The sequence below is a fragment of the Astatotilapia calliptera genome, unplaced genomic scaffold (genome assembly GCF_900246225.1).
Source record: "Astatotilapia calliptera unplaced genomic scaffold, fAstCal1.2 U_scaffold_43, whole genome shotgun sequence".
Taxonomy (NCBI): Eukaryota; Metazoa; Chordata; class Actinopteri; order Cichliformes; family Cichlidae; genus Astatotilapia; species Astatotilapia calliptera.
In genome coordinates, this window is record NW_020535782.1 from 75,695 (window position 1) to 99,284 (window position 23,590).

Sequence of the window (23,590 nt, forward strand, 5' to 3'; positions counted from 1 at the left end):
CCTTTCTGTGGAGGTTGGATGTTCTCCCACAGTCCAATGAAATGCTGCTTAAGTTCATTGGTGCTTCTAAATTGGCTGTAGGTGTGGATGTGAGAGAGTGCTTCTCTGTCTCTCTCTGTTGGCCCTGTGATGGACTGCTCACCTGTGCAGGTGGACCACGCCTCTTGCCCTATGACAGCTAGGGCACAGGCTGCAGCCCTGTGAGCCTAAGCTGAATAAACAGTTAGCAAAAATGACCCATAGATGGCCTGAAATTCCCCAGTTAGCAGTTTGGTAGATAGCTATGACATGCTAATCCCCTCCAGCAGCTGTATTCTACCTGTAAGCTGATCCCTGCTGAGCCAAAGCACTTTTTCATATACAAATTACAACCTTTAATAGAAACCTATTGGTCAGCATCTTATTGGCCTGCTGTTAGCTTCTTTCCACAGAAAACTGAGAGAAACTAACAAAGTTGATAAAGAATAAAGAGAAATGTGCTGATTTAAAGCCTTTGAAGTGCTTCAGATGATCTCTGTCCACTTCTGTCCACTCATTCATTCATGTAAGCTTTCTAATGCAGCTTTGATCTTCACAGTCTGCTTTATGAAACTCATTCTAACCCTGAATGTCAGAGTGTTCCTCCTTCTCTTTCCCATCATTCATGCTGGCAGTGGAGGAGATTTGGATGTTGGACTGTGTTTTGGATGATGTGTGTATGTTTGTGTTGGACTGCTGTCTGTAAAGCAAACGCACATTTTGCTTTGGATTTCAGTGTCAGACAGACTTTAAGGTGGAATGAAGAGTTTGAGAGTTTCACAGTGAATTATCCAGTGGAGGATTTTTCTTCTTCTTTGAAGGTTTGAAATGTGAACATTGTTCTGCTGCAGTCAATGGACTAAACCACAGAAGAAGAAAACAGACTTTACCATGAAGATCCTGAGTGTGGATCAGTATAATATCAGCCTGATGTCTGCAGTTTTGTGTCAGCACAACTTTCACATCATATTCATCTCAGCACAACTAAAACATGCTGACTGACCTCAGAGTTTCAAGTCCACATCCTGGACTCTCCAGGAAACCACACAGATGCTTCACTCCTGAATCCTGCAGCTTGTTCCAGCTCAGGTGCAGTTCTGTCAGATGGGAGGGGTTGGACTTCAGTGCTGCTGCCAGATAATCACAGCTGATCTCTGACAGAGCACAGCTCACCAATCTGTATAAAGAATGAAAGATGTAAGTTTATTAGACAAAGTGTGAGCTTGAAATCATTCAGTGTTTCATCATCTGTTCAGAGCTGAAGAAGGTTCAGAATGTAGAAGTTTAGAAAATGGAAACTCCAAACAGCTGAAGCCAACAGGAAGCAGCTTCAAACAAACACAACAAGAGAAAAAACTCTGAATGTTTCACATTAAAGTCGTACATTTATCATAAAAACAGGACAAAGACTTGAAAAAGTCGTGTTTTTCCTTCCAGGAACCACAAGGCTTCACTTTTAAAGGTGAAGTGTGAAAGAAATGGACATATTTGAAGTCCAACACCTTTTTCCAGTCACATTATTAAAGCAGACAAACTACAAGCTCATTTTCATTCCAACAAGTCATCTTCTGACCTGGACTAACAACACTGGTCTCTATGTGCAGCCGGCTGTGAGACCAGTGCTCAGGGAGCGTCTACAAAGTGCAACACTGAAAGAACATCACACACTAATTCGCTCCCATCATCCAACCTGAAGAGGAAACAGAGACGGCTCCCCTTCAAAGTAAAAGCTGCTCCTTTTGGACACAGTACCAAAGAAAGTCTATCAAGTCTGTCACTTCTGTTTGGAGCCAAAAGGAAAAACTGTTGTTCAGTCGTTTGGAACGACACAACATTTCTGAAAGCACTCTTCACATTTGTCTTCAGACACATCCTGAACATTTAGGAACTAAAGAAAGTTTCAAACATCAAAGACCTGAAATATAGAAAAACAACAACAGCCGCAGTCAGTGAACTCACCTCAGAGTCTCCAGTCGACAGTTTGGACTCTCCAGTCCAGCACACAGAAGCTTCACACCTGAATCCTGGAGGTCATTATTTCCACTCATGTCCAGCTGTGTCAGATGGGAGGGGTTGGACTTCAGAGCTGAGGCCACAACTTCACAGTGAGACTCTGAGAGTCGACACTGAGTCAGTCTGTGATGATAGAAAATATAAAATGTGTTATTATAAAAGCAGAAAATCTGCATTATAAACACAGACTGAATGTATATGAAGACAAAACAGAGTGAGGTCATAATCTGATGAATCTGCTCTTCACATCTGTGCTTCAGCTCCTCTTACTGTGTTTGACATGACGCAACGATTGAGTCTCTCTCAGACCTGCAGACTTTTAATGAGAATCTTTGTTTGGCTTTAATCTGCAGATGAAGGAGGAAGATGGTGTCACATTTAGGCTTCCATAATGTCCACAGTCTGTCACTGAGATCTGATCCAGAGTCAGAGTGAAGACACACATTTGGACTGTTTCCTGTTTTGACTCCAGAACATTTTGAATGAGTTCAGCTCAGTGAAGAGTTCCAGCTGGAAAGATGATCTCTGTTTGCTACCTGCTGTCAGGTACGACTGTTCACGTCCACACGCAGGAAAAACCTGCTGACTGTTACCAAACGGAGCAGAAATCTCATCACTGGACAATAATGATGAATGAACTCAGAGCTGCTGATATCAGATCTGATTTCAGGGGAACTAAACACAGAAATGATTGGCTCATTTTAGCTTTCTGAGCCATTATCTGCTGGTGTGTCGCTAGTTGGCAGAAAATGATTTGTATTCCTGTTCAGGGCTTCAGTGTTTATGAGTCCAGATCCAGGTGACAGCAAGTCAAAATGATGTTACCATTCTGTGTCCAGCAGCAGCCTGTATTCACTTTGAATATTGTTATAACCTGACATGGATCAGTTTGTCTTTGATTGGTTTGTAAATGTCACTGTTTCCATTGGACCTGAGTGACGTACAAAGACAGAGAGGGAGAGAAAGGAGAGAGAGGATGGAGACAGCAAAGAGAGAGCAAACACAAACAGGTGAGAGTGGACAGGTGACCAAGGTCAGCAACCAATCAGAGAGCTTCTGTTTGACCCACAGTCACTGATGATGACTGCACATAACCAAGCAGTGTGTTACTCTGATATCAAATATGGATCCTGCTCTTATAATAATGATCATCAGATGATGTTATTGTGTTATTTTATAGCTGAATACGATGTTTGTGTGATTATCAGTGAAAGAAGCAGTGAGGAGGATGGAGAGAGAGAGAGGACACAGGGTGAAGTTAGAAACACTAAAAGGATTTTTCATGGATTTCATGGATGATTTGAGTGATTTCCAGCAGGACACTTAAACATGTCAGTGGACGTCCTAAAGAACATATTCACTGATATGAAACGTGTCATTGAACAGGATTAATATCAGTGGAAACAGCTGTGACTGCATGGATGTGACACACTTCAAATCTGTTCTCCACTCTTGGATTTGGGATCCATGGAGCTGCTGCTGAGTCTGTACAATAAAGGAATGGTGTGGAAGGTTGCAGCGTACGGACACAAACACTTTGTGCTTACAATCTGATTTTATTTTCAAAATTAAACTACTAACCTACACTGATCAATGATGTTAATGACCACATCTGGACTCACCCAGCCTTTCTGCAGTTCCTCACAGCTGGAATCAGTCTCTGTCGTCCCCGCTCTGATGTTTTGTACTTCAGCAGGTCCAACTCATCCAGAACCTCCTTTGACACCTGCAGCATGAAGGCCAGAGCTGAGCACTGGATCTCAGAGAGTTCCTCTGATCCTTTCTCTGACTTCAGGAACTCTTGGATTTCCTGATGTACTGAGAGGTCGTTCATCTCCATCAGACAGTGGAAGATGTTGATGCTTCTGTCAGGAGAGATTTCATCACTGTTCATCTCCTTCAGGTTGTTGATGACTCTCTGGATGGTTCCTGGACTGATCTCTGTCTGACCCAGCAGACCTACTAAGAGTCTCTGGTTGGACTCCAGACAGAGGCCATGAAGGAAGCGAACAAACAGGTCCAGGTGGCCATTTTTACTCTGGAGGGATTTATACATGCCTTTAGTCAAAAAGACATCCATTGATGGGAAGCTATAAGACTTGAACTTGTTCTTAAAAAAAGATCTGTTTTTGTATTCTTCTCGGAAATTCCCTAGAAAACCTTCTACCACCCCAGTCTTCCTGTTGGTGTGACAGTGGAACATGTAGACAGCAGCCAGAAACTCCTGAATGCTCAGATGAACAAAGCAGTAGACTGGTTTCTGGAAGATCACACACTCTCTTTTGAAGATCTCTGTACAAACTCCTGAATACACCGAGGCCTCTGTCACATCCAGACCACACTGCTCCAGATCTTCTTGGTAGAACATGATGTTTCCTTTCTCCAGATGTTCAAACGCCAGCCTCCCCAGCTTCAGAAGAACTTTCCTGTCAGCCTCCGTCAGCTCCTGTGGACTCGTCTCACGTCCCTCATGGTACTTGTTCTTCTTCCTCTTTGTCTGAACCAGCAGGAAGTGCGAGTACATGTCAGTCAGGGTCTTGGGCAGCTCTCCTCTCTGCTCTGTAGTCAACATGTGCTCCAGAACTGTAGCAGTGATCCAGCAGAAGACTGGGATACTACACATGATGTGGAGGCTCCTGCATGTCTTCATGTGGGAGATGATTCTGCTGGACAGCTCTTCATCACTGAATCTCCTCCTGAAGTACTCCTCCTTCTGGGCGTCAGTGAAGCCTCGTACTTCTGTTAGCCTGTCAACACATGTAGGAGGGATCTGATTGGCTGCTGCAGGTCGGGAAGTTATCCAGACGAGAGCCGAGGGAAGCAGATTCCCCTGGATGAGGTTTGTCAGCAGCTGGCTGACTGATGACTTCTGTGTGACATCAGACAGCAGCTTCCTGTTGGTGAAATCCAATGAAAGTCTGCTTTCATCCAGGCCGTCAAAGATGAACAAAAGCTGAGAGACAGCCAGCTTCTCTGCTGTGACCTTCTCTAATGTTGGATGGAAAACATGGAGCAGCTCCAGAAGACTGTACTGCTCATCTCTGATCAGGTTCAGCTCCCTGAATGAAAGCAGAACCACCACACTGACATGTTGGTTCTCCAAGCCCTCTGCCCAGTCCAGAGTGAACTTCTGCACTGAGAAGGTTTTTCCAACACCAGCCACGCCGTTGGTCAAAACCACTCTGATGGGTCTCTGTTGGTCAGGTAAGGCTTTAAAGATGTCCTGGCACCTGATTGGAGCGTCATGGAGGGCGTCCATCTTGGAAGCTGTCTCCAGCTGCCTCACCTCATGTTGGGTATGAACCTCTTCACTCTGTCCCTCTGTGATGTATAGCTCAGTGTAGATCCTGTTGAGGAGGGTTCTACTTCCTGTTTCATCACTTCCTTCAGTCACACGTTCACATCTCCTCCTCAGACTGATCTTATGTTCATCTAAAACCTCCTGCAGACCAACATCTGCTGAAAGAAAGAAAAACAATGAGACTAAAGAGAAAGAAAACTCTTCAATGTCTGAACAACACAAGAAGTCCAGTTTTCAGAAATGAGTCCATCAGCAGACAGATGTTCAGTCTTACTTTGTACACAGCTGCTCTGACTGGCTGTCTGCAGTCCAGCTGTGGTCCTGGATCTTTCTCCACACTGTGCAGAAGCTCTGATGGTGACACAGAAAAGTCAAAGGGGAGATACTTCTGTCCACCTTTGATTAGACTCATTATAAAAAGGAAAACAAAGTTTGAACACAGTCATGTTTCCAGTTCACTGACTTACATTTATTCCATGGACACTCACTCTAACCTGAACCACAGCTACAACCCAACATTGTTGAGGCCTCATCTCCTCCTTTCCTGACTGTAGAGGTTAAATTTGCAACAACCAACAAATAAAAGAATTTGGTTCATTTCAAAGAAATTCACACGGTGACCAAGTAAAGTAACCGTAGTAAAGGAGACAACATCCCGTTGATGGTGGGATTATTTGAAAGATTTGCTTTAGTCACATCACCAAATGCAGTTGAACCACCCGTGGATCCATGTTTGACCATTCTACCACTCTGAGCTCTGCTTTTTAATCATTTTATTATTATTATCATTCATTTATTCATTCTTTGGAGGGGGGCTATTTCCTAATGCCACCCTAATAAGGTGATGTTCAAGGGGAAATATAACAGAAACTCTTTCAGTGTTATTCATTAATAAATTAACAGATAAACTGTGAAGAAGAAAAAACAGATTTAAAGGAGAGAGTGAGAAACTTGATCATCCACATGTTTATCAGTATCTGCTGTGACCATACTGCAGTAATAACTACAAGTCTACATTTCTGTGACTGTTGATCAATCACAGCAGGAATCTGAGCTCATCTCTGCACACAGAGCAGCTTCAGCTCTGGGATAAACTGCTCGCTTCACGTCCTTCTCAGCTCACAGACACTCATCCTGATATTTTCCTTTAACATTTGATGGTATAATTCATCTGAGTTTACACTTTATCTGCATAAATACAGAAAAACAGACCCAAACACCAGAAACCATCAGTTTCACCATGTAGAATATATTGTTGTTTCCTTGCTTTTAATTCAGAGAAAAACTCTGATTTTGATTTTCTCCGTTCTCTTTGCCACAGCCCATCCCAGCAGCAGCTGAAGCAGCTGACTGTCACAACACTGAATAACACTTTAGGAGGAATTTCAGAGGTCAGTAAAGCTCCAGTTTCAACATCAGTTAATTCATCATAGTTCATCATAAATGTGAACCTGGCTGGCACACATGTTAATGTTAGCCATTTAAATATTAGCAGTTAGCTAAGGCCACAAGAAGAAGAGGCCCTAGAAGAACAATGGATGATAAGATTAGATTTTCAAGACTAGGCAGAGACGTGTTTTCCTTTACTGTCTCTTACAGAGGAGGGAGCAGATACCAGACGAGGTCACGGAGGTACGGGGAGGATTCGCAGCAGACAGCAAGACTGCCACGTCCATGCGAGAGAGCGATGGCTACGATAATCTCTGTTTTTGTCTCACTATCTAATGTTGTACAGCCCATTTGAGGGTTAACACAAACATTAGTCCTTCTACTTAAGTATGTTTGACACTTTGTTTGCGTCTAAATTAACTTTAGTCAAAGGAGCTTGCAAAGAAAAGCGTCTGGACTTCTTTAAGTTACTTAAAGTTTAAGTAACTTTAAGTTTAAGTTACTTAATTAACGCCCACTCACATCCTGGGCCATCTGATCTCAGGAATTTGCATGATAAGGTGGGGCCAGGTTTCACAATGAACCCACCCGAAACTCTGGCTGATTGGGACCCACACCCAATTTCACACCTTGGCTCAGGCGATTAGAGGATCATCAGGGGGTCCTTTTGTCCCTCTGTGGGGGGATACTCCCACTAGGTTTATATCTGGGACTCTCCACCATTTGACCTTAGAACTGAAGAAGCTTCTCGGATGAGAGGTGAAACGTCTTCAAGTAACTTAAAGAAGTCCAGACGCTTTTCTTTGCAATCTCCTTTGACTACACAGCAAATCCAGCATGTCCAAATTAACACTGTCGGATTTGATTTCAACACTATTAAAGTGTCTATATGGGTCCACACCAGAGAGTGTTCATTTAACTCATTTTGGAGAGTTGGTACTTTAACTCTGATTTAGTGTTAAACACCAAATCTGTCTGGAGTTGATAATTTAACACTTGGTGTTAAGAGTTTATATATTAACTCTCAAAGAGTATTTTAGTTTAACTATATAAGAGTTATCTTCTAATTCATTCTAAAAAGCTGGAATTTTACTGTTCTGAACTTCTAGAAATTTCTTTTGGAAATAAACATTTACTAAAAAGACGCAATGGTTTTTGAAAAACATTTATTCTGAACTGTGCACCACAATTTCAAAACATTTTCTGAAAGATGTAACAGTGTACATGTTCTCACTTTCATTAGAATTGTGTTTATCAAAAGGTCTGACATAGGTGAGCTGGTAAATGAAAATAACAGCATTCTCATCACTTATTTCTTCAATACAATATGCATGTCCTTCATTCATCCCTTTGTGGAACTTCAACTCACTTCTGCTCTCCCCCATATTCCATCTTCACAAGCATATCCTGTGCGGAGATTGAATAAAAATTAGTTGACACTAATTAATGGCACAAATAATCCAGTAAACAATTGCAGCACAGTAAAAAAAAAAAAAAGGAATCCTTTTTGAGCCATTACTTGTGTAAAGTATTTTCCCAAAAGACAAAGACACAGGCAACAGGTAATACTGAACTAAATGTAAAACCTCAACCTTTTTAATTTTTACCTAAACCGTGTGCACAAAACTCTGGAGGGATCTATGCTAACGTAGAATCCAGTCAGGACGCCTGCTACTGCTGTTTGCTCTGTTTTTTGTTTTTTTTTTTATGGGCGATCATTTTCAGGCTTCAAGTAGCAACGTTTCACATTCTACACATTGTTTTAGGTGTATTTGACCAAAAGTTTGACTGAAAATTCACATGCAAGCTTTTTTTCAAGGCTGTGGTATTTGCCCGCAAACAATACCTTTCAGCTAGCTAAAACAGAATGTTATGCTATCAGCGAGCAACATAGCTAAAGCCTTTCACACAGCTTTGTCTCAACTCCAAAGAGCCACAGAAGTAAAAGCTATAAAATAATAATTGAAACAATCTTTGAAAAAACGACTTACCAAGCATGGCAAACAACTCAAATATGTAGAGCAAAATGTTCTGAAACGGCTTCACTTCAGCTTCGATTGGAGCCGTGCTGGGGGCGGAGTCTGTGAATTTACTCTGTTGGTGTCATAGCCCCTCTAGGAGTTCAGAGTTAAGAGGTCAAGAGTTAATGTTTCCATTGTAACACCTCCAGATTTGACATAGAAACACTAATTTTTAACACTATTTTAACTACTATCATTTTACACCTCAGAGTTACATTAAAAGAATGTGACTCTACTTAGAGTAAAATTAACTCTACTTTTGCAAGAAGACTATTAACACCAAAACATTTAACACTTTTGAATTTGCTGTGTACGATGACCTGGATGACTGAGAACCTTCACAGATAAATTAACTTTACTGTTAACGAGTTTTCACGTTTCTGTAATCCACCAGTGTGCTCATGCTTTTTTAAGTGAAAACATATTTTTAATGATCAAATATAATTATGTTTGTTCTTTGTGGATTTTAAATGTCCTTGACAGAGACAGATGATAATCATTATCCTGCACTGTGGTCTCAGGTTTGGTCGAGCTAGCACAAAGAATGGCTATGTTGAACTTCCTCCTGGGATCTACACTAAGAAGTGAGTCCAACATTAGCAGGGTCTCTTTCCTTTATCTGGATTCACTTTAGCATTCACAGTCACGTGAAGCTTGTTATTAACTCGATAAGTCAACCCAGGGTTTCAGCTGAGCGCTCACATGAAACACATGGTGTTGGCAGCATCTGATCAATCATATTCATGGAGACGTGTATCAGCAACAGAGCAGCTGAGTTTGCAGAAGGAAGTCAAACTAAACCACAGGAACAATATGAGGAGATTACACACATAATAAAATACTAGCAGTAACACAGCTGCTGCAGACAAATCAGTCGTGTGATCGTGTGTGAGAGGAGAAGGACTGTAAAGGAGTTTGGTGTTAAAAGCTCTGTATGAATGTGGGAGACTTTGAAGGGCTTTAAAAAACTGGTTACAGAGATCATACAAATCCACTATTCTTAAAATCAAAAATTCTAAAATTCACAGATCTGGTTCATTTTCTCACAGCACAAATTATATATAAAGCAATAAATAACCTGCTTCCTGACAATATTCTAAAAATGTTTTCTAAAAGGGAACGGGGATACAATTTAAGGGGGGAATTAAATTTAAAACATCCTCGTATCCGTACAACATTAAAAAGTTTTTGCATCTCTGTGTGTGGAGTGAAGCTGTGGAACAGACTAAGTAAAGATATGAAGCAATGTCCAAGCATGGCGCAGTTTAAAAAGCGGTTTAAGGATATGGTTTTTACAGGGTACAGGGAAAAGGTAGAGATTTGATAGGGTGTTCTTGACTAATATTTTCATGTGTGTGCGCATGCACGGGTATGTTGGTATGGGTATACACACACATATATATATATATATATACATATATATATAAAGAGGCGCAAAACACCAGCTACTGGTAGACAGAACAATCAGCCGAGACTGCAAGACCAGACTGACCAACCTGTGCACTGCCTGGATTGATTACAAGAAGGCCTATGACTCAATGCCCCACAGCTGGATACTGGAATGCCTAGAATTGTACAAGATCAATGGGACCCTAAGAGCCTTCATCAGGAACTCAATGGGGATGTGGCGTACAACACTAGAGGCCAACTCCAAGCCCATAGCACAAGTCACCATCAAGTGCGGGATCTACCAAGGAGATGCTCTGTCCCCACTGCTGTTCTGCATAGGCCTGAACCCCCTCAGTGAGATCATTAACAAGACTGGCTACGGATACCGACTACGGAACGGAGCAGTTGTCAGCCACCTCCTGTACATGGATGACATCAAGCTGTATGCCAAGAGTGAACGAGACATCGATTCACTGATCCACACTACCAGGCTATACAGCAATGACATTGGAATGTCGTTCGGACTGGAGAAGTGTAGTCGGATGGTAACAAAGAGAGGGAAGGTAGTCAGAACTGAGGGGATTGAACTACCAGAAGGCAACATTGCAGACATAGAGGACAGTTACAAGTACTTGGGGATCCCGCAGGCGAATGGGAACCATGAAGAGGCCGCTAGAAAAGCTGCAACCACCAAGTACCTGCAGAGGGTCAGGCAAGTCCTGAGGAGTCAGCTGAATGGTAAGAACAAGATCCGGGCCATCAACACGTACGCCCTGCCCGTGATCAGGTACCCTGCTGGGGTAATAGGCTGGCCAAAGGAGGAGATAGAAGCCACTGACATAAAGACAAGAAAGCTCCTTACCATGCATGGAGGGTTTCACCCCAAGTCCAGCACCCTGAGGCTGTACGCTAAGCGGAAGGAAGGGGGCCGGGGACTGGTGAGTGTCAGCACCACAGTCCAGGATGAGACAACGAACATCCAAGAATACATTGGGAAGATGGCCCCAACTGACCGAGTGCTCAGTGAATACCTCAGGCAGCAGAAACCCAAGAAAGAGGAGGGAGACGAGGAACCATCATGGAAGGACAGAGCCCTGCACGGTATGTACCACCGGCAGATAGAGGAGGTGGCTGATATCCAGAAATCCTACCAGTGGCTGGACAAAGCTGGACTGAAAGACAGCACAGAGGCACTAATCATGGCAGCACAAGAACAAGCTCTGAGTACAAGATCCATAGAGGCTGGGGTCTATCACACCAGGCAAGACCCCAGGTGCAGGCTGTGTAAAGATGCCCCAGAGACAATCCAGCACATAACAGCAGGGTGCAAGATGCTAGCAGGCAAGGCATACATGGAACGCCATAACCAAGTGGCCGGCATAGTGTACAGGAACATCTGTGCCGAGTATAACCTGGAAGTCCCGAGGTCAAAATGGGAGATGCCCCCAAGGGTGGTGGAGAATGACCGAGCTAAGATCCTGTGGGACTTCCAGATACAGACGGACAAAATGGTGGTGGCTAACCAACCGGACATAGTGGTGGTAGACAAACAGAAGAAGACGGCCGTAGTGATCGATGTAGCGGTTCCGAATGACAGCAATATCAGGAAGAAGGAACACAAGAAGCTGGAGAAATACCAAGGGCTCAGAGAAGAGCTCGAGAGGATGTGGAGGGTGAAGGTAACGGTGGTCCCCGTGGTAATCGGAGCACTAGGTGCGGTGACTCCCAAGCTAGGCGAGTGGCTCCAGCAGATCCCAGGAACAACATCGGAGATCTCTGTCCAGAAGAGCGCAGTCCTGGGAACAGCTAAGATACTGCGCAGGACCCTCAAGCTCCCAGGCCTCTGGTAGAGGACCCGAGCTTGAAGGATAAACCGCCCGCAGGGGCGTGCTGGGTGTTTTTTTTTTTTTATATATATATGTATGTGTATATATGTATATATACATACATATATATATGTATGTGTATATATGTATATATACATACATATATATATGTATGTGTATATATGTATATATACATACATATATATATGTATGTGTATATATGTATATATACATACATATATATATGTATGTGTATATATGTATATATACATACATATATGTATGTATGTATGTATGTATGTATGTATGTATGTATGTATGTATGTATGTATGTATGTATGGTTTTTTTTTTTATACACACATACATATACATATATATATATATATATATATATATATATATATATATATACATATATACATATACATATATATACATATACATATATATACATATACATATATATACATATACATATACATATATATACATATACATATATATACATATACATATATATATATATATATATATATATATATATATATATATATGTATATATATATATATGTATATATATATATATATATATGTATGTGTGTATAAAAAAAAAAAACACCCAGCACGCCCCTACGGGCGGTTTATCCTTCAAGCTCGGGTCCTCTACCAGAGGCCTGGGAGCTTGAGGGTCCTGCGCAGTATCTTAGCTGTTCCCAGGACTGCGCTCTTCTGGACAGAGATCTCTGATGTTATTCCCGGGATCTGCTGGAGCCACTCGCCTAGCTTGGGAGTCACTGCACCTAGTGCTCCGATTACCACGGGGACCACCGTTACCTTCACCCTCCACATCCTCTCGAGCTCTTCTCTGAGCCCTTGGTATTTCTCCAGCTTCTCGTGTTCCTTCTTCCTGATATTGCTGTCATTCGGAACCGCTACATCGATCACTACGGCCGTCTTCTTCTGTTTGTCTACCACCACTATGTCCGGTTGGTTGGCCACCACCATTTTGTCCGTCTGTATCTGGAAGTCCCACAGGATCTTAGCTCGGTCATTCTCCACCACCCTTGGGGGCATCTCCCATTTTGACCTCGGGACTTCTAGGTTATACTCGGCACAGATGTTCCTGTACACTATGCCGGCCACTTGGTTATGGCGTTCCATGTATGCCTTGCCTGCTAGCATCTTGCACCCTGCTGTTATGTGCTGGATTGTCTCTGGGGCATCTTTACACAGCCTGCACCTGGGGTCTTGCCTGGTGTGATAGACCCCAGCCTCTATGGATCTTGTACTCAGAGCTTGTTCTTGTGCTGCCATGATTAGTGCCTCTGTGCTGTCTTTCAGTCCAGCTTTGTCCAGCCACTGGTAGGATTTCTGGATATCAGCCACCTCCTCTATCTGGTGGTGGTACATACCGTGCAGGGGCCTGTCCTTCCATGATGGTTCCTCGTCTCCCTCCTCTTTCTTGGGTTTCTGCTGCCTGAGGTATTCACTGAGCACTCGGTCAGTTGGGGCCATCTTCCCAATGTATTCTTGGATGTTCCTTGTCTCATCCTGGACTGTGGTGCTGACACTCACCAGTCCCCGGCCCCCTTCCTTCCGCTTAGCGTACAGCCTCAGGGTGCTGGACTTGGGGTGAAACCCTCCATGCATGGTCAGGAGCTTTCTTGTCTTTATGTCAGTGGCTTCTATCTCCTCCTTTGGCCAGCCTATTACCCCAGCAGGGTACCTGATCACGGGCAGGGCGTATGTGTTGATGGCCCGGATCTTGTTCTTACCATTCAGCTGACTCCTCAGGACTTGCCTGACCCTCTGCAGGTACTTGGTGGTTGCAGCCTTTCTAGCGGCCTCTTCATGGTTCCCATTTGCCTGCGGGATCCCCAGGTACTTGTAACTGTCCTCTATGTCTGCAATGTTGCCTTCTGGTAGTTCAATCCCCTCAGTTCTGACTACCTTCCCTCTCTTTGTTACCATCCGACTACACTTCTCCAGTCCGAACGACATTCCAATGTCATTGCTGTATAGCCTGGTAGTGTGGATCAGTGAATCGATGTCTCATTCACTCTTGGCATACAGCTTGATGTCATCCATGTACAGGAGGTGGCTGACAACTGCTCCGTTCCGTAGTCGGTATCCGTAGCCAGTCTTGTTAATGATCTCACTGAGGGGGTTCAGGCCTATGCAGAACAGCAGTGGGGACAGAGCATCTCCTTGGTAGATCCCGCACTTGATGGTAACTTGTGCTATGGGCTTGGAGTTGGCCTCTAGTGTTGTACGCCACATCCCCATTGAGTTCCTGATGAAGGCTCTTAGGGTCCCATTGATCTTGTACAATTCTAGGCATTCCAGTATCCAGCTGTGGGGCATTGAGTCATAGGCCTTCTTGTAATCAATCCAGGCAGTGCACAGGTTGGTCAGTCTGGTCTTGCAGTCTCGGCTGATTGTTCTGTCTACCAGTAGCTGGTGTTTTGCACCTCTGGTATTCTTGCCAATTCCTTTCTGTGTCCCGCTGATGTATTGACCCATGTGCCTGTTCATCTTAGCCGATATGATGCCTTACAGGAGCTTCCATGTAGTACTGAGGCAGGTTATTGGTCTTCTTGGGGTCCTTGGGGATCAGGACCGTCCGGCCTTCGGTTAGCCATTCCGGGTGTCTCTCGTTAACTAGCAGCTGGTTCATTTGTGCTGCCAGACGCTCGTGGAGTGCAGTCAGCTTCTTTAGCTGACCCTTTCTTGGATATCTGCCACTGTGATGGTTACTGGACCCTGTTCAGGGAGGTCGCTGTGGTCTGCCCTCAGATCCACTAGCCACTGAGCATTGCCGTTATGGGTTGCGTCCTTCTCCCATATGCTCTTCCAGTATTGCTCCGTCTCCAGCCTTGGTGGTGCTGCTCTCTTATTATTATTGTTCCCTTGCCACTGAGAGTACACCTTAGCTGGTTCTGTGGAGATCAGCTGGTTTATTCTCCTGCCTTCTATCTCTCTGGTGTACCTTCTCAAGCGGCTGGCCAAGGCTGTGAGTCTTTGCTTGGCAGTTTCCAAGGCCTCAGGTATGGACAGCTTGCTGTATTTCTTAGGCACCTTTCTGCAACTCCGTTAGTTGGCTAACCTCCCTCCGTGCTACTTTGATCTTGCCCTCTAGCCTCCTTCTCCATGGAGGGTACTGCCCCTTGTCGCTGTTCAACTTGTAGCCAAGCATCTCACTGATCACTGCTGCCGTATTGTAGATCAGCTTGTTAGTGTCGGTAATCGTGGTTGTAGGTATTGCCCGTAGTGCTGCATTAACATCATCTAGCAGACCTTCTGAGGGTACTTCACGTGTATATACTATTTGTACTTGTTGGCATTATATCAAACACACACGTATATTAAGCCTTTGTTTGAACTCTGGTTGAATTCGTTACTTTCAGACTGTGAAACATCACAGAGGCTGCAGCTGCAGCTACTTTAAATGTTAGATGGAAAATGTATTGCTCAGTTTAACCAAAGTAAGAACAATAATCCATAAACCTTCATAAAGACAAACATCTCCCCAGAACATTGAGCTGCTGAAGTGTCACTGAAGGGAAAAACTATTTGTCCTCCTCCATCCAGCAACACCTGAAACACCTGAGTGGAAGCTCCTCCCTACACTGTGTTTGAAGCAAAGCACAAAGGAGACACCTGCTGGAGCAGCTGGAGTCCTACAGACACTCAGCCTCTTCACTACACAAACACCTCCTACAACATCCACTCTTTCCACTCTGACTGCTGTGTTTGTGGAAACACTCCAACACACACCGCTTCACATACCAACATAGAAATGTGTGTGAAAAAGAGCTGAGCTGATATTAAACATGAGGATTTATTCAAAAATACAGAGTCAGGAACAACATCTAGACACACATTACCTCTCAGCAGCAGAAGAACAGCCTTTAAAGTCTATACCAAAATCCTTCGACTCGTTGCTCTTTAAGGAAACACAGCTGGGTTCAGGTCCAGGAGATTCTGGCCTCTTATTGATCCTAAGAGAAAAACAATAAATGTAACAGCTTCATGAGACAGGAAGGAAAAAACTGGAAATATTAAATTAAAGACATGATGAACAATCTCATAAAAATAATGTACTTACTCTTTGTCACATAACAGTCTTTTGTTAAAGTTTACAATAACACCCTTGCTTAGTCTTTGCTCTGTACTGCAGTACTTGCACTGGTCTCACTGGACAAGTCTGCATGTGAATCTACAACTGATCTGACATTGTGGCACAAACACAGTAAACAAACACTACGAGCACCTTGTTTCATGTGCAGTGGCTTTCTTCTCATTCTGTTACTGAACACTGTATGAAAAGCCTCTCACTGCCAGCATCCTTCCAGCCCCACGACAACAAGACCAACTCACATCTTCACAACACCAAGAATTTTTCCCCTTTTCTTTGGAGAAACTGAGAAGCCAATAGGATTGTAGCTCAAACTTGCCCACAGTCCTGCTTCCTCCCTGCTCACTCCTACCTGTGTTGGTGCTGAGTGGACAGTCATAGCCTGCTGCTAGCATGAATGCTAAACGTACTGCTGTGGATGATCAGCAGAAAAAGATGTTGTCAGTTTGACTGTTTGCTGTATTTAAAGTGTTTTTCTCAGTTCATCTGTATTCAAAGTGCATTCAGGGCTTTAGCTGACAGCTCTTTGTGCTAACAAACTAAACTCTCTTAGAGTAAGCCAACAGACTTTACCAAACACAAAGCCTGCTGCTGCCTCCATGGGTTAGCTTGTGTGACTGGTGTTTGCACCAATGAAATCTAAATCACACTAATGTGTCCTCCAAGGTGTTTGGTGGGAGCACTGAGTGAAACATAAGAGCTCTGGTAAAATAACAAACAGGGCTGTGAGAGCAACTGAAGTGATAAAAATACTGTTTAAAGATAAAAAACACTTTGATGTTCTCTCGTCACCTAACAAAGTCCAAACCCTGTGAACTATTTTAGCTTTAATAATTGTGGATTCAGGTATCCTGAACCCATCTTTGGACATTTGTAATCAAATATTTTAAAACTCCATCAGAGACTCCTGATGTGGCTGTTTGGAGAAGGAAAAGAGGGACAAAGTGGAGCGTCGAGCTGAGGCTTCATTCACTGCAAACCTACAGTTATGTTTCCTTATTTCTGCTGTTTGCATGTTCACAGCTGAAATAAAGCTGCCTCTTTGACTTCATCCTGTTGTGTTTGGGTCCAATCCTGCCTGCCACACAGCGCTACAGGACAAAGTCTAATATTTTTTACCTTTTTAATGAATCTTTGGTCATATTTATGGAGGAAAACACAAACATGTAAAGGAGTCATCACAGTTCTCTGACCTCGTTGGTCCAGGTTCACCAATGAAGACTGGAGGTTTATCTTTGGACCAGTCACTCCTCACAGACGGACAGCTGGATCCTGCAGACTGTGACCTCTGACCTCTGCAGACACAAACATGTTTTATTCAATGATCAATTCTCTGATAAAGTGATTGAAGCAGCTGTGATCACACAGACTGCAGATAATGCAGCTGTTTCCTGTCAGTAACAGTCCTCTTAGATTAGAGTTCAGCTTTTTACAGGAAAACAAATGTCCCTGAATGCAACAGTGAGACACAGTCTGCCTGTGTGGCTGTGATAGCTGCTGTTAGGAGCTGTGGAGCAGGGAAATTATTTTACTGCTATTGTTAAATAATCATCATTATTACCATTGCATTAATAATATAATCTGCAGCATTGATATTGCATTCAGAGGTTTAAACAGTGTGTGTCTTTCAGAAAGACTAAAGTCACAGGGGGACAGGAAACTGCAGGCTTGCAGAGAGTTTGCAGAAGTGTAAGGGGGAGATGAGAAAGCATTTAAGGACGAGACACAGACAGTTAGTAGGCGAGAGGCTGAGTGAGGTCAACACACACACACATACATTAGTTAGACTTATTTATAGGTGAGGGGTTAGTCATGTCTGGTTGTAACTGCGAAGTTGTAAAAGAGGAACTGTTTCTTGTTGTTGTCTCTGAAAATGAGGAACCAGGTCTTGCACGATGGGTGGCTGAACGGGAAGTCAAAAGGTTGACCGGAGGAATCGGCCATGAAAATAGAAGACGATGTTCTTTTGAACTGTGTTAAGAGTCATTGTGGTTTTGATTTGATGTATGTATGTATTCTCTCTGTGACGTATGAAGGGGCGTCATTAAATTCAAACCCTGATGCTATAAAAATCTGTGTATGCTTTGATTAAGTTGAAGATCAATTGCTGTCTGTAGTGATCTTCCCACGCGTGTATTCATTAAAATCATCGTTTGACTTCACCCGGCCGGATCAGTGTGGTTATTCTTCGATCACCTCTTGTATCCATCCTCAATATTTGAACCTTAACAGAGCGCTCATGTGTTTGCAGTTAGACGAGGAGATGTTACCATCATGGACACGTTAACAAATCCTGCAGCATCACGTGGCACAAACACTTTGTGTTCCTGTCATCTGCAAGCAACAGGAAGTTCATTAATAAAGGCGGGATGGAGACGTGACTGTGATGGTTCTCCTTCATCCAGCTGTTACACACATCTGGGCTCACACGACGAGCCTTTGTCTAATACAGCAGCTGCTCTCTGAACAGTTTTCTGAAGAGTTTAATAGTTTAATAGTTTAATTATTTATATAGCACATTTAATTACAACAGGAGCGTTGACCAAAGTGCTGTACAAGAATACAACATACACAATAAAATAACTTAGAGTATTAAAAGCAAACACCAAATATAAATTAACAAACAACTCTCATGCTGTATTAAAAGCCAGTAAATAAAAATGCGTTTTAAGATAAGATTTAAAAAGATTGACAGTGGGAGCCTGTCTGATGTGTAGGGGTAAATTATTCCACAGCTTAGGCGCTACGACTGCAAATGCTCGATCGCCTCTATGAACCAGCCTCGACCTTGGTACAGCTAAAAGCAAAAGATCACTTGATCTAAGAGATCTAAGGGGGGTATAAGTCTGCAAGAGGTCAGACAAATACCCGGGAGCCTGTCCATTCAGGGCTTTGTAAGTCAACAATAAAATTTTAAAATTAATTCTGAAGCGGACAGGGAACAATGAAGGGAGGCAAGTACCGGGGAAATGTGTTCACATCTTTTAGTACGTGTCAGAAGACGAGCTGCAGCATTCTGGACCAACTGCAGCCTTGCCAGGCAGGTCTGGCTGACTCCAGCATATAAGGAGTTACAATAGTCCAGCTGGGATATAATAAAAGCATGAATCGCTCGTTCAAAGTTTTTAAAAGATAAAAATGGCCTCACCTTAGATAAAAGCCTCAGTTTGAAGAAAGACCGCTGTACAACTGAGCTAATTTGTTTTTCAAAGGTGAAATTGCTGTCAAGTATAACCCCCAAATTTTTGGCATGTGATTTGACAAAATTTTAACTGTGCAGGTTAAAATTAGAAGTGTTGGGATTGCCGCTTGGTCCAAAAATTATCACTTCAGTTTTGTTCTCATTAAAGTTAAGGAAATTAGAGGCCATCCAGGATGTAACTTCACAGAGACACTGAAGTAAGGGTTCTAGTGAGGCAGGACTGTTTCCCTTCAATTGAAGATAGATCTGAGTATCATCGGCATATGAATGAAAACAAATGTTGTATTTTCTAAAAATTAGACCTAAAGGCAGCATATAAATGGAGAACAATATTGGCCCCAGTATAGATCCCTGGGCAACACCACAAGTAAGGGGAGCTGAGGAACAGATAAAATCGCCAAAGCTCACAGAGAAGGTCCTGTCAGACAGGTATGACCTGAACCACTCTAATGGGGTGCCCTTTACGCCACAGTGCTCCAACCGTGAGATTAAAATGCTGTGGTCAACAGTATCGAAGGCAGCAGTCAGATCTAAAAGCAGAAGCACAGCTGAGTCACCTGAGTCAGTGGCTAATAAAAGATCATTAAGAACTTTTAAAAGTGCAGTTTCTGTGCTATGAAGAGTTTTAAAACCAGACTGAAACCTCTCAAGAACATTGTGTCCATTTAGAAAAGATTGCAGCTGAACAGAGGAGCTGCACAAACTTTTGTTTGCTTTCTAGAGCAGCGTATCAAAGTCAAACTACCCACTGCTAGCAGCTGTTTCTATCATAGTTTAGGATCCAGATGTGTGAGCTCTAAATTTACACCTCTGATTAAAATACATAGTTAAAAACAGCCAATTGAGTCCAAATGTGTCTTAAAACCAGATAAACTGACAGTTACAGCTGAGCCTGTGTGTCCTTGGAGACACTGCTCTGCTACAGAGATGCATTTTAGAAACCAGGAAACATCAAAATCATTTAAATCAGTGAGTTCTTGTTACTAACAGCTCACCTCTCTGCAGCAGAGACTTTAGAATCAATGAGGAAACCTCTAGACACGTCACTCTGTAAGGACACAGAGCTGGGTGGAGGTCCAGGTTGGTCCCTGTGAACAATGATGGAGCAGTGATGTGAGTGCTGAGCTGTGACATGGAGAAGAGTCATGGACAGTTAGAGATGGTCATCTCACCTCTGAGCTTTGGTCTGGCTCTCATGTTCCCCACACAGAGTGCTTTTAGAGGGAGGGACTCCCTCCTCTCTGTCCTCACACTGATCCATGCTGCTCAATTCACATCAGCTCACACACACTTTCTACCTTCACCTGCAGAGGAAACACAAATCATTCATGTGCACATCAACTGAAATCCTCCTTTCATCATGTGTGCTGTCCAAATATCAGCTGCTTCTTTCCTGCTTCATCTCAGTGTCAGCTATATGCAGTCAGACAGCAGCGTGAGGCAGACGAAGCTGCCATCAGCTGCTCTACTATCAGTCCAATCGATGGAGCCACGAAGCACACACGATGCATTCACTGACACACACTGATTTACTGTGACTAGAAGTTTCAGTCAGTTCAACAGGTGTGAACAACATTCTAAACGAATACGTCAAGCTTGGATTGCACCGGTCAGACGAGTGGATATCGAGTTCTCTGCCATCCCCAATTTTTTGTTGGTTTGCTCGCAGCATTTTCTTTCTGGTGAGTTCTAAATAAATTTATATCTCTCTTAATAGGCTTTTAGTGTTATTTTGAATGCGCTGAGGTCATAGATAATTAGATAAAGCATCCTAATGTGTGATGCTGCAGAACCACGTCATGTTGACGGAGAGGCTTATTACTCAAACCAGCATATGAAATGGATGCAACAAATCCAGACTCGGCTCCAACGCTGCACATGGGGCACGTCGACATACCTGTGTCAAACTCGGCCCGGCGCACAACACTGCTTGATAAGATTGTTAAGGTGTGCTGTGTTTTGGTGAATATGTGCCCCAGTGTGGTTGTCAAACCAGGGCCAAATGAAACTTGCTCTTGTTGAATATTCATAAAACTGTTGTGTTGCATGTACAGTTCATTGTAAATAATTGTACTTTCTGTAAAGTGGTTTCAATAAAACAGAAAAGAAAAGTATGTTCATTTTTTTTTATTCAAGATCTGTTCACATGTACATACACATGAAATGCAAACTATTTACATGGCAACGCACAGCTGGCATCAATCGTGAATCGTTCATCTAGAGCAATTTTTGGGGCAGCTGCTGAGGAGGAGTCAATGTTATGTGCAACCTCAAGCTGTATCTTGGTCATATGGTCAACGTACTCACAATGTGGAGGCTTAAAAATGGCCAAATCTTGTACCCAACCATTTGTGAATTAGATGTGCGCCTCCAGGAATTTATAATTCCGAAAATGATTCGCCGTGTATGCGCTGACTCCACAGACAAGGTACGCGAAAATATCGGGATAGGACAACGGCGGTAGGCTGTATGGGTTTCCGCTCCGCTGCCTTATTTCATACTGGTCCACATTACCGATGCACGCTATTTTGTCCAAGTGCCGTCTTTTGGCGTCTTGGCGCAATCGGTCGCGATACAGCCCTTTGTCTTTTGCGCTGATTTTAAGCATGGTTCTGACAGTCCTGCTTCCAACACAGTGTGTTTGTTTTGATTTGTGGCCTTCTGACATGGCGCCGCAATCCCACAATGCACTGCGGTGTGATGTCAACTCCAAAGCCCTATACGGCAGATGGCAGAAGCTGAGCGGCCAAAGAGTAAACCTTCAAAAGTAAGTACTGAATATTATGTCACTTATTTATGTGCAAATGTTTAATAATGAAGAACATTAAAACATTCCTATTGGCCACATGTCGGCAAAGTTATGTGACATTAGTGATGTTTGTACTTTCAGCGTTTACTTGGTTTTAAAGCCTCTACTTCAAAATATATATATGTATAGTCGACCTTAATCCTACAGAGAATGTGATGATGATTTTGTGGATAATTAAAGTCAGTCATATATCCACAAACACAACAAGCTGAAAGTCAGTGATGCTGCTCGGTTTGCAGTCCTGAATATCACGGCACAAGCAGGATTCACTGCACTGTTAATGTTAGCTATGTTATATTGCTGCCTCTGTTCGGTGGTGTCGAGCCAAACGGACTTTAACGTGTGTTTGAACGAGCTGACGGTTCACTCGTTAAGCTGAAAGAATGATGCTTTAATCACAGCAGTCACACATGTGTCCACTGCACCATCTGGAACTCTTCTTGTTTAGCACTCGTAATAACACAAACACTAAATCCTGCTTCTCTGGTGCTGTTGTGTAGCAGTGTGTACACCTGAGACTGTCACCTGTCTGTCTGTCCTGCACTTTCTCTCTGTTTCTTTCTCTCTGATTGTGGAATAAAAGTATGAACATGTGTTTAGAAGTTACACTTGTGTTTGAATCCTGCAGCTTATCACACATTTGATTTCCATGTGTGACGACTGCAAGTGTCCAGAGTGAGGACAGACTGAGGGACCCACTGCTGCACATCATCTGTGAGGCTTTGCATCCCTGATGATCCACCAGGACAAACTCAGCAGTGTGTGAGGAAGAGGAGGAGGAAGAGCCAGCAGCAGCTGACAGATGGAGAGAATAGACAGACTGTTCCCTGTTTGTGAAGGACTGCTAGGAAAGTTTAACATAACTGTCTGTCCTGAATCAGTCTTATTAGGTAATGTTCAAATAATGTTATCATCCCAGTGTTTTCAGTGTGGGAGAAAGTACTCAGGGCCTTCAAGTTACACACTATGAAAGGCAGCAACAAGTTTAATGTTCAGAAACCTAAAGTCTGTATCAGCAGCAGAATGGAGCTAAAAATAAATGTTTGTTCCAGTTCTATGAAGCTTTGAGTATTTTGGATCAGTAGCTGCTGTGTTTGTTGCATCATATTGCTGGAATTGTTTATATGCTTTATATATTCTGAGGTAAGTTGATCTATAGGGTTACATATAGATCGATTTGTGGGCGACCGTGGCTCAGGGGGTTGGGAATCGCATCTGTAACTGGAAGGTCGCCGGTTCGATCCCTGGGCTCTCTGTCCTGGTCGTTGTGTCCTTGGGCAAGACACTTTACCCTACTTGCCTACTGGTGTTGGCCAGAGGGGCCGATGGCGCGACATGGCAGCCTTGCTTCTGTCAGTCTGCCCCAGGCAGTGTTGGGGAGTAACGGAATACATGTACCGCCGTTACGTATTTAAAATACAAAATATGAGTAACTGTATTCTGTTACAGTTACCGTTTAAAAAGGTGGTATTCAGAATACAGT

The 23,590-nt window shown here is 43.2% G+C and overlaps 1 protein-coding gene across 1 annotated transcript; it reads right to left on the minus strand.

Annotated features, from left to right (window-relative positions):
- Positions 1-1,023: 1,023 nt before the first annotated feature.
- On the minus strand, positions 1,024-21,906 carry LOC113018140 (protein NLRC3-like; the record flags this gene model as incomplete). The annotated part of the gene is made up of 9 exons (XM_026161198.1): positions 21,731-21,906; positions 20,471-20,494; positions 20,294-20,386; positions 17,290-17,391; positions 15,846-15,959; positions 5,607-5,683; positions 3,654-5,490; positions 1,978-2,154; positions 1,024-1,195 (listed from the first exon to the last, which is right to left on the minus strand). Coding segments are annotated over exons 1-9 (2,772 nt in total), but the record flags the coding sequence as incomplete, so codon positions are not given.
- Positions 21,907-23,590: the final 1,684 nt, after the last annotated feature.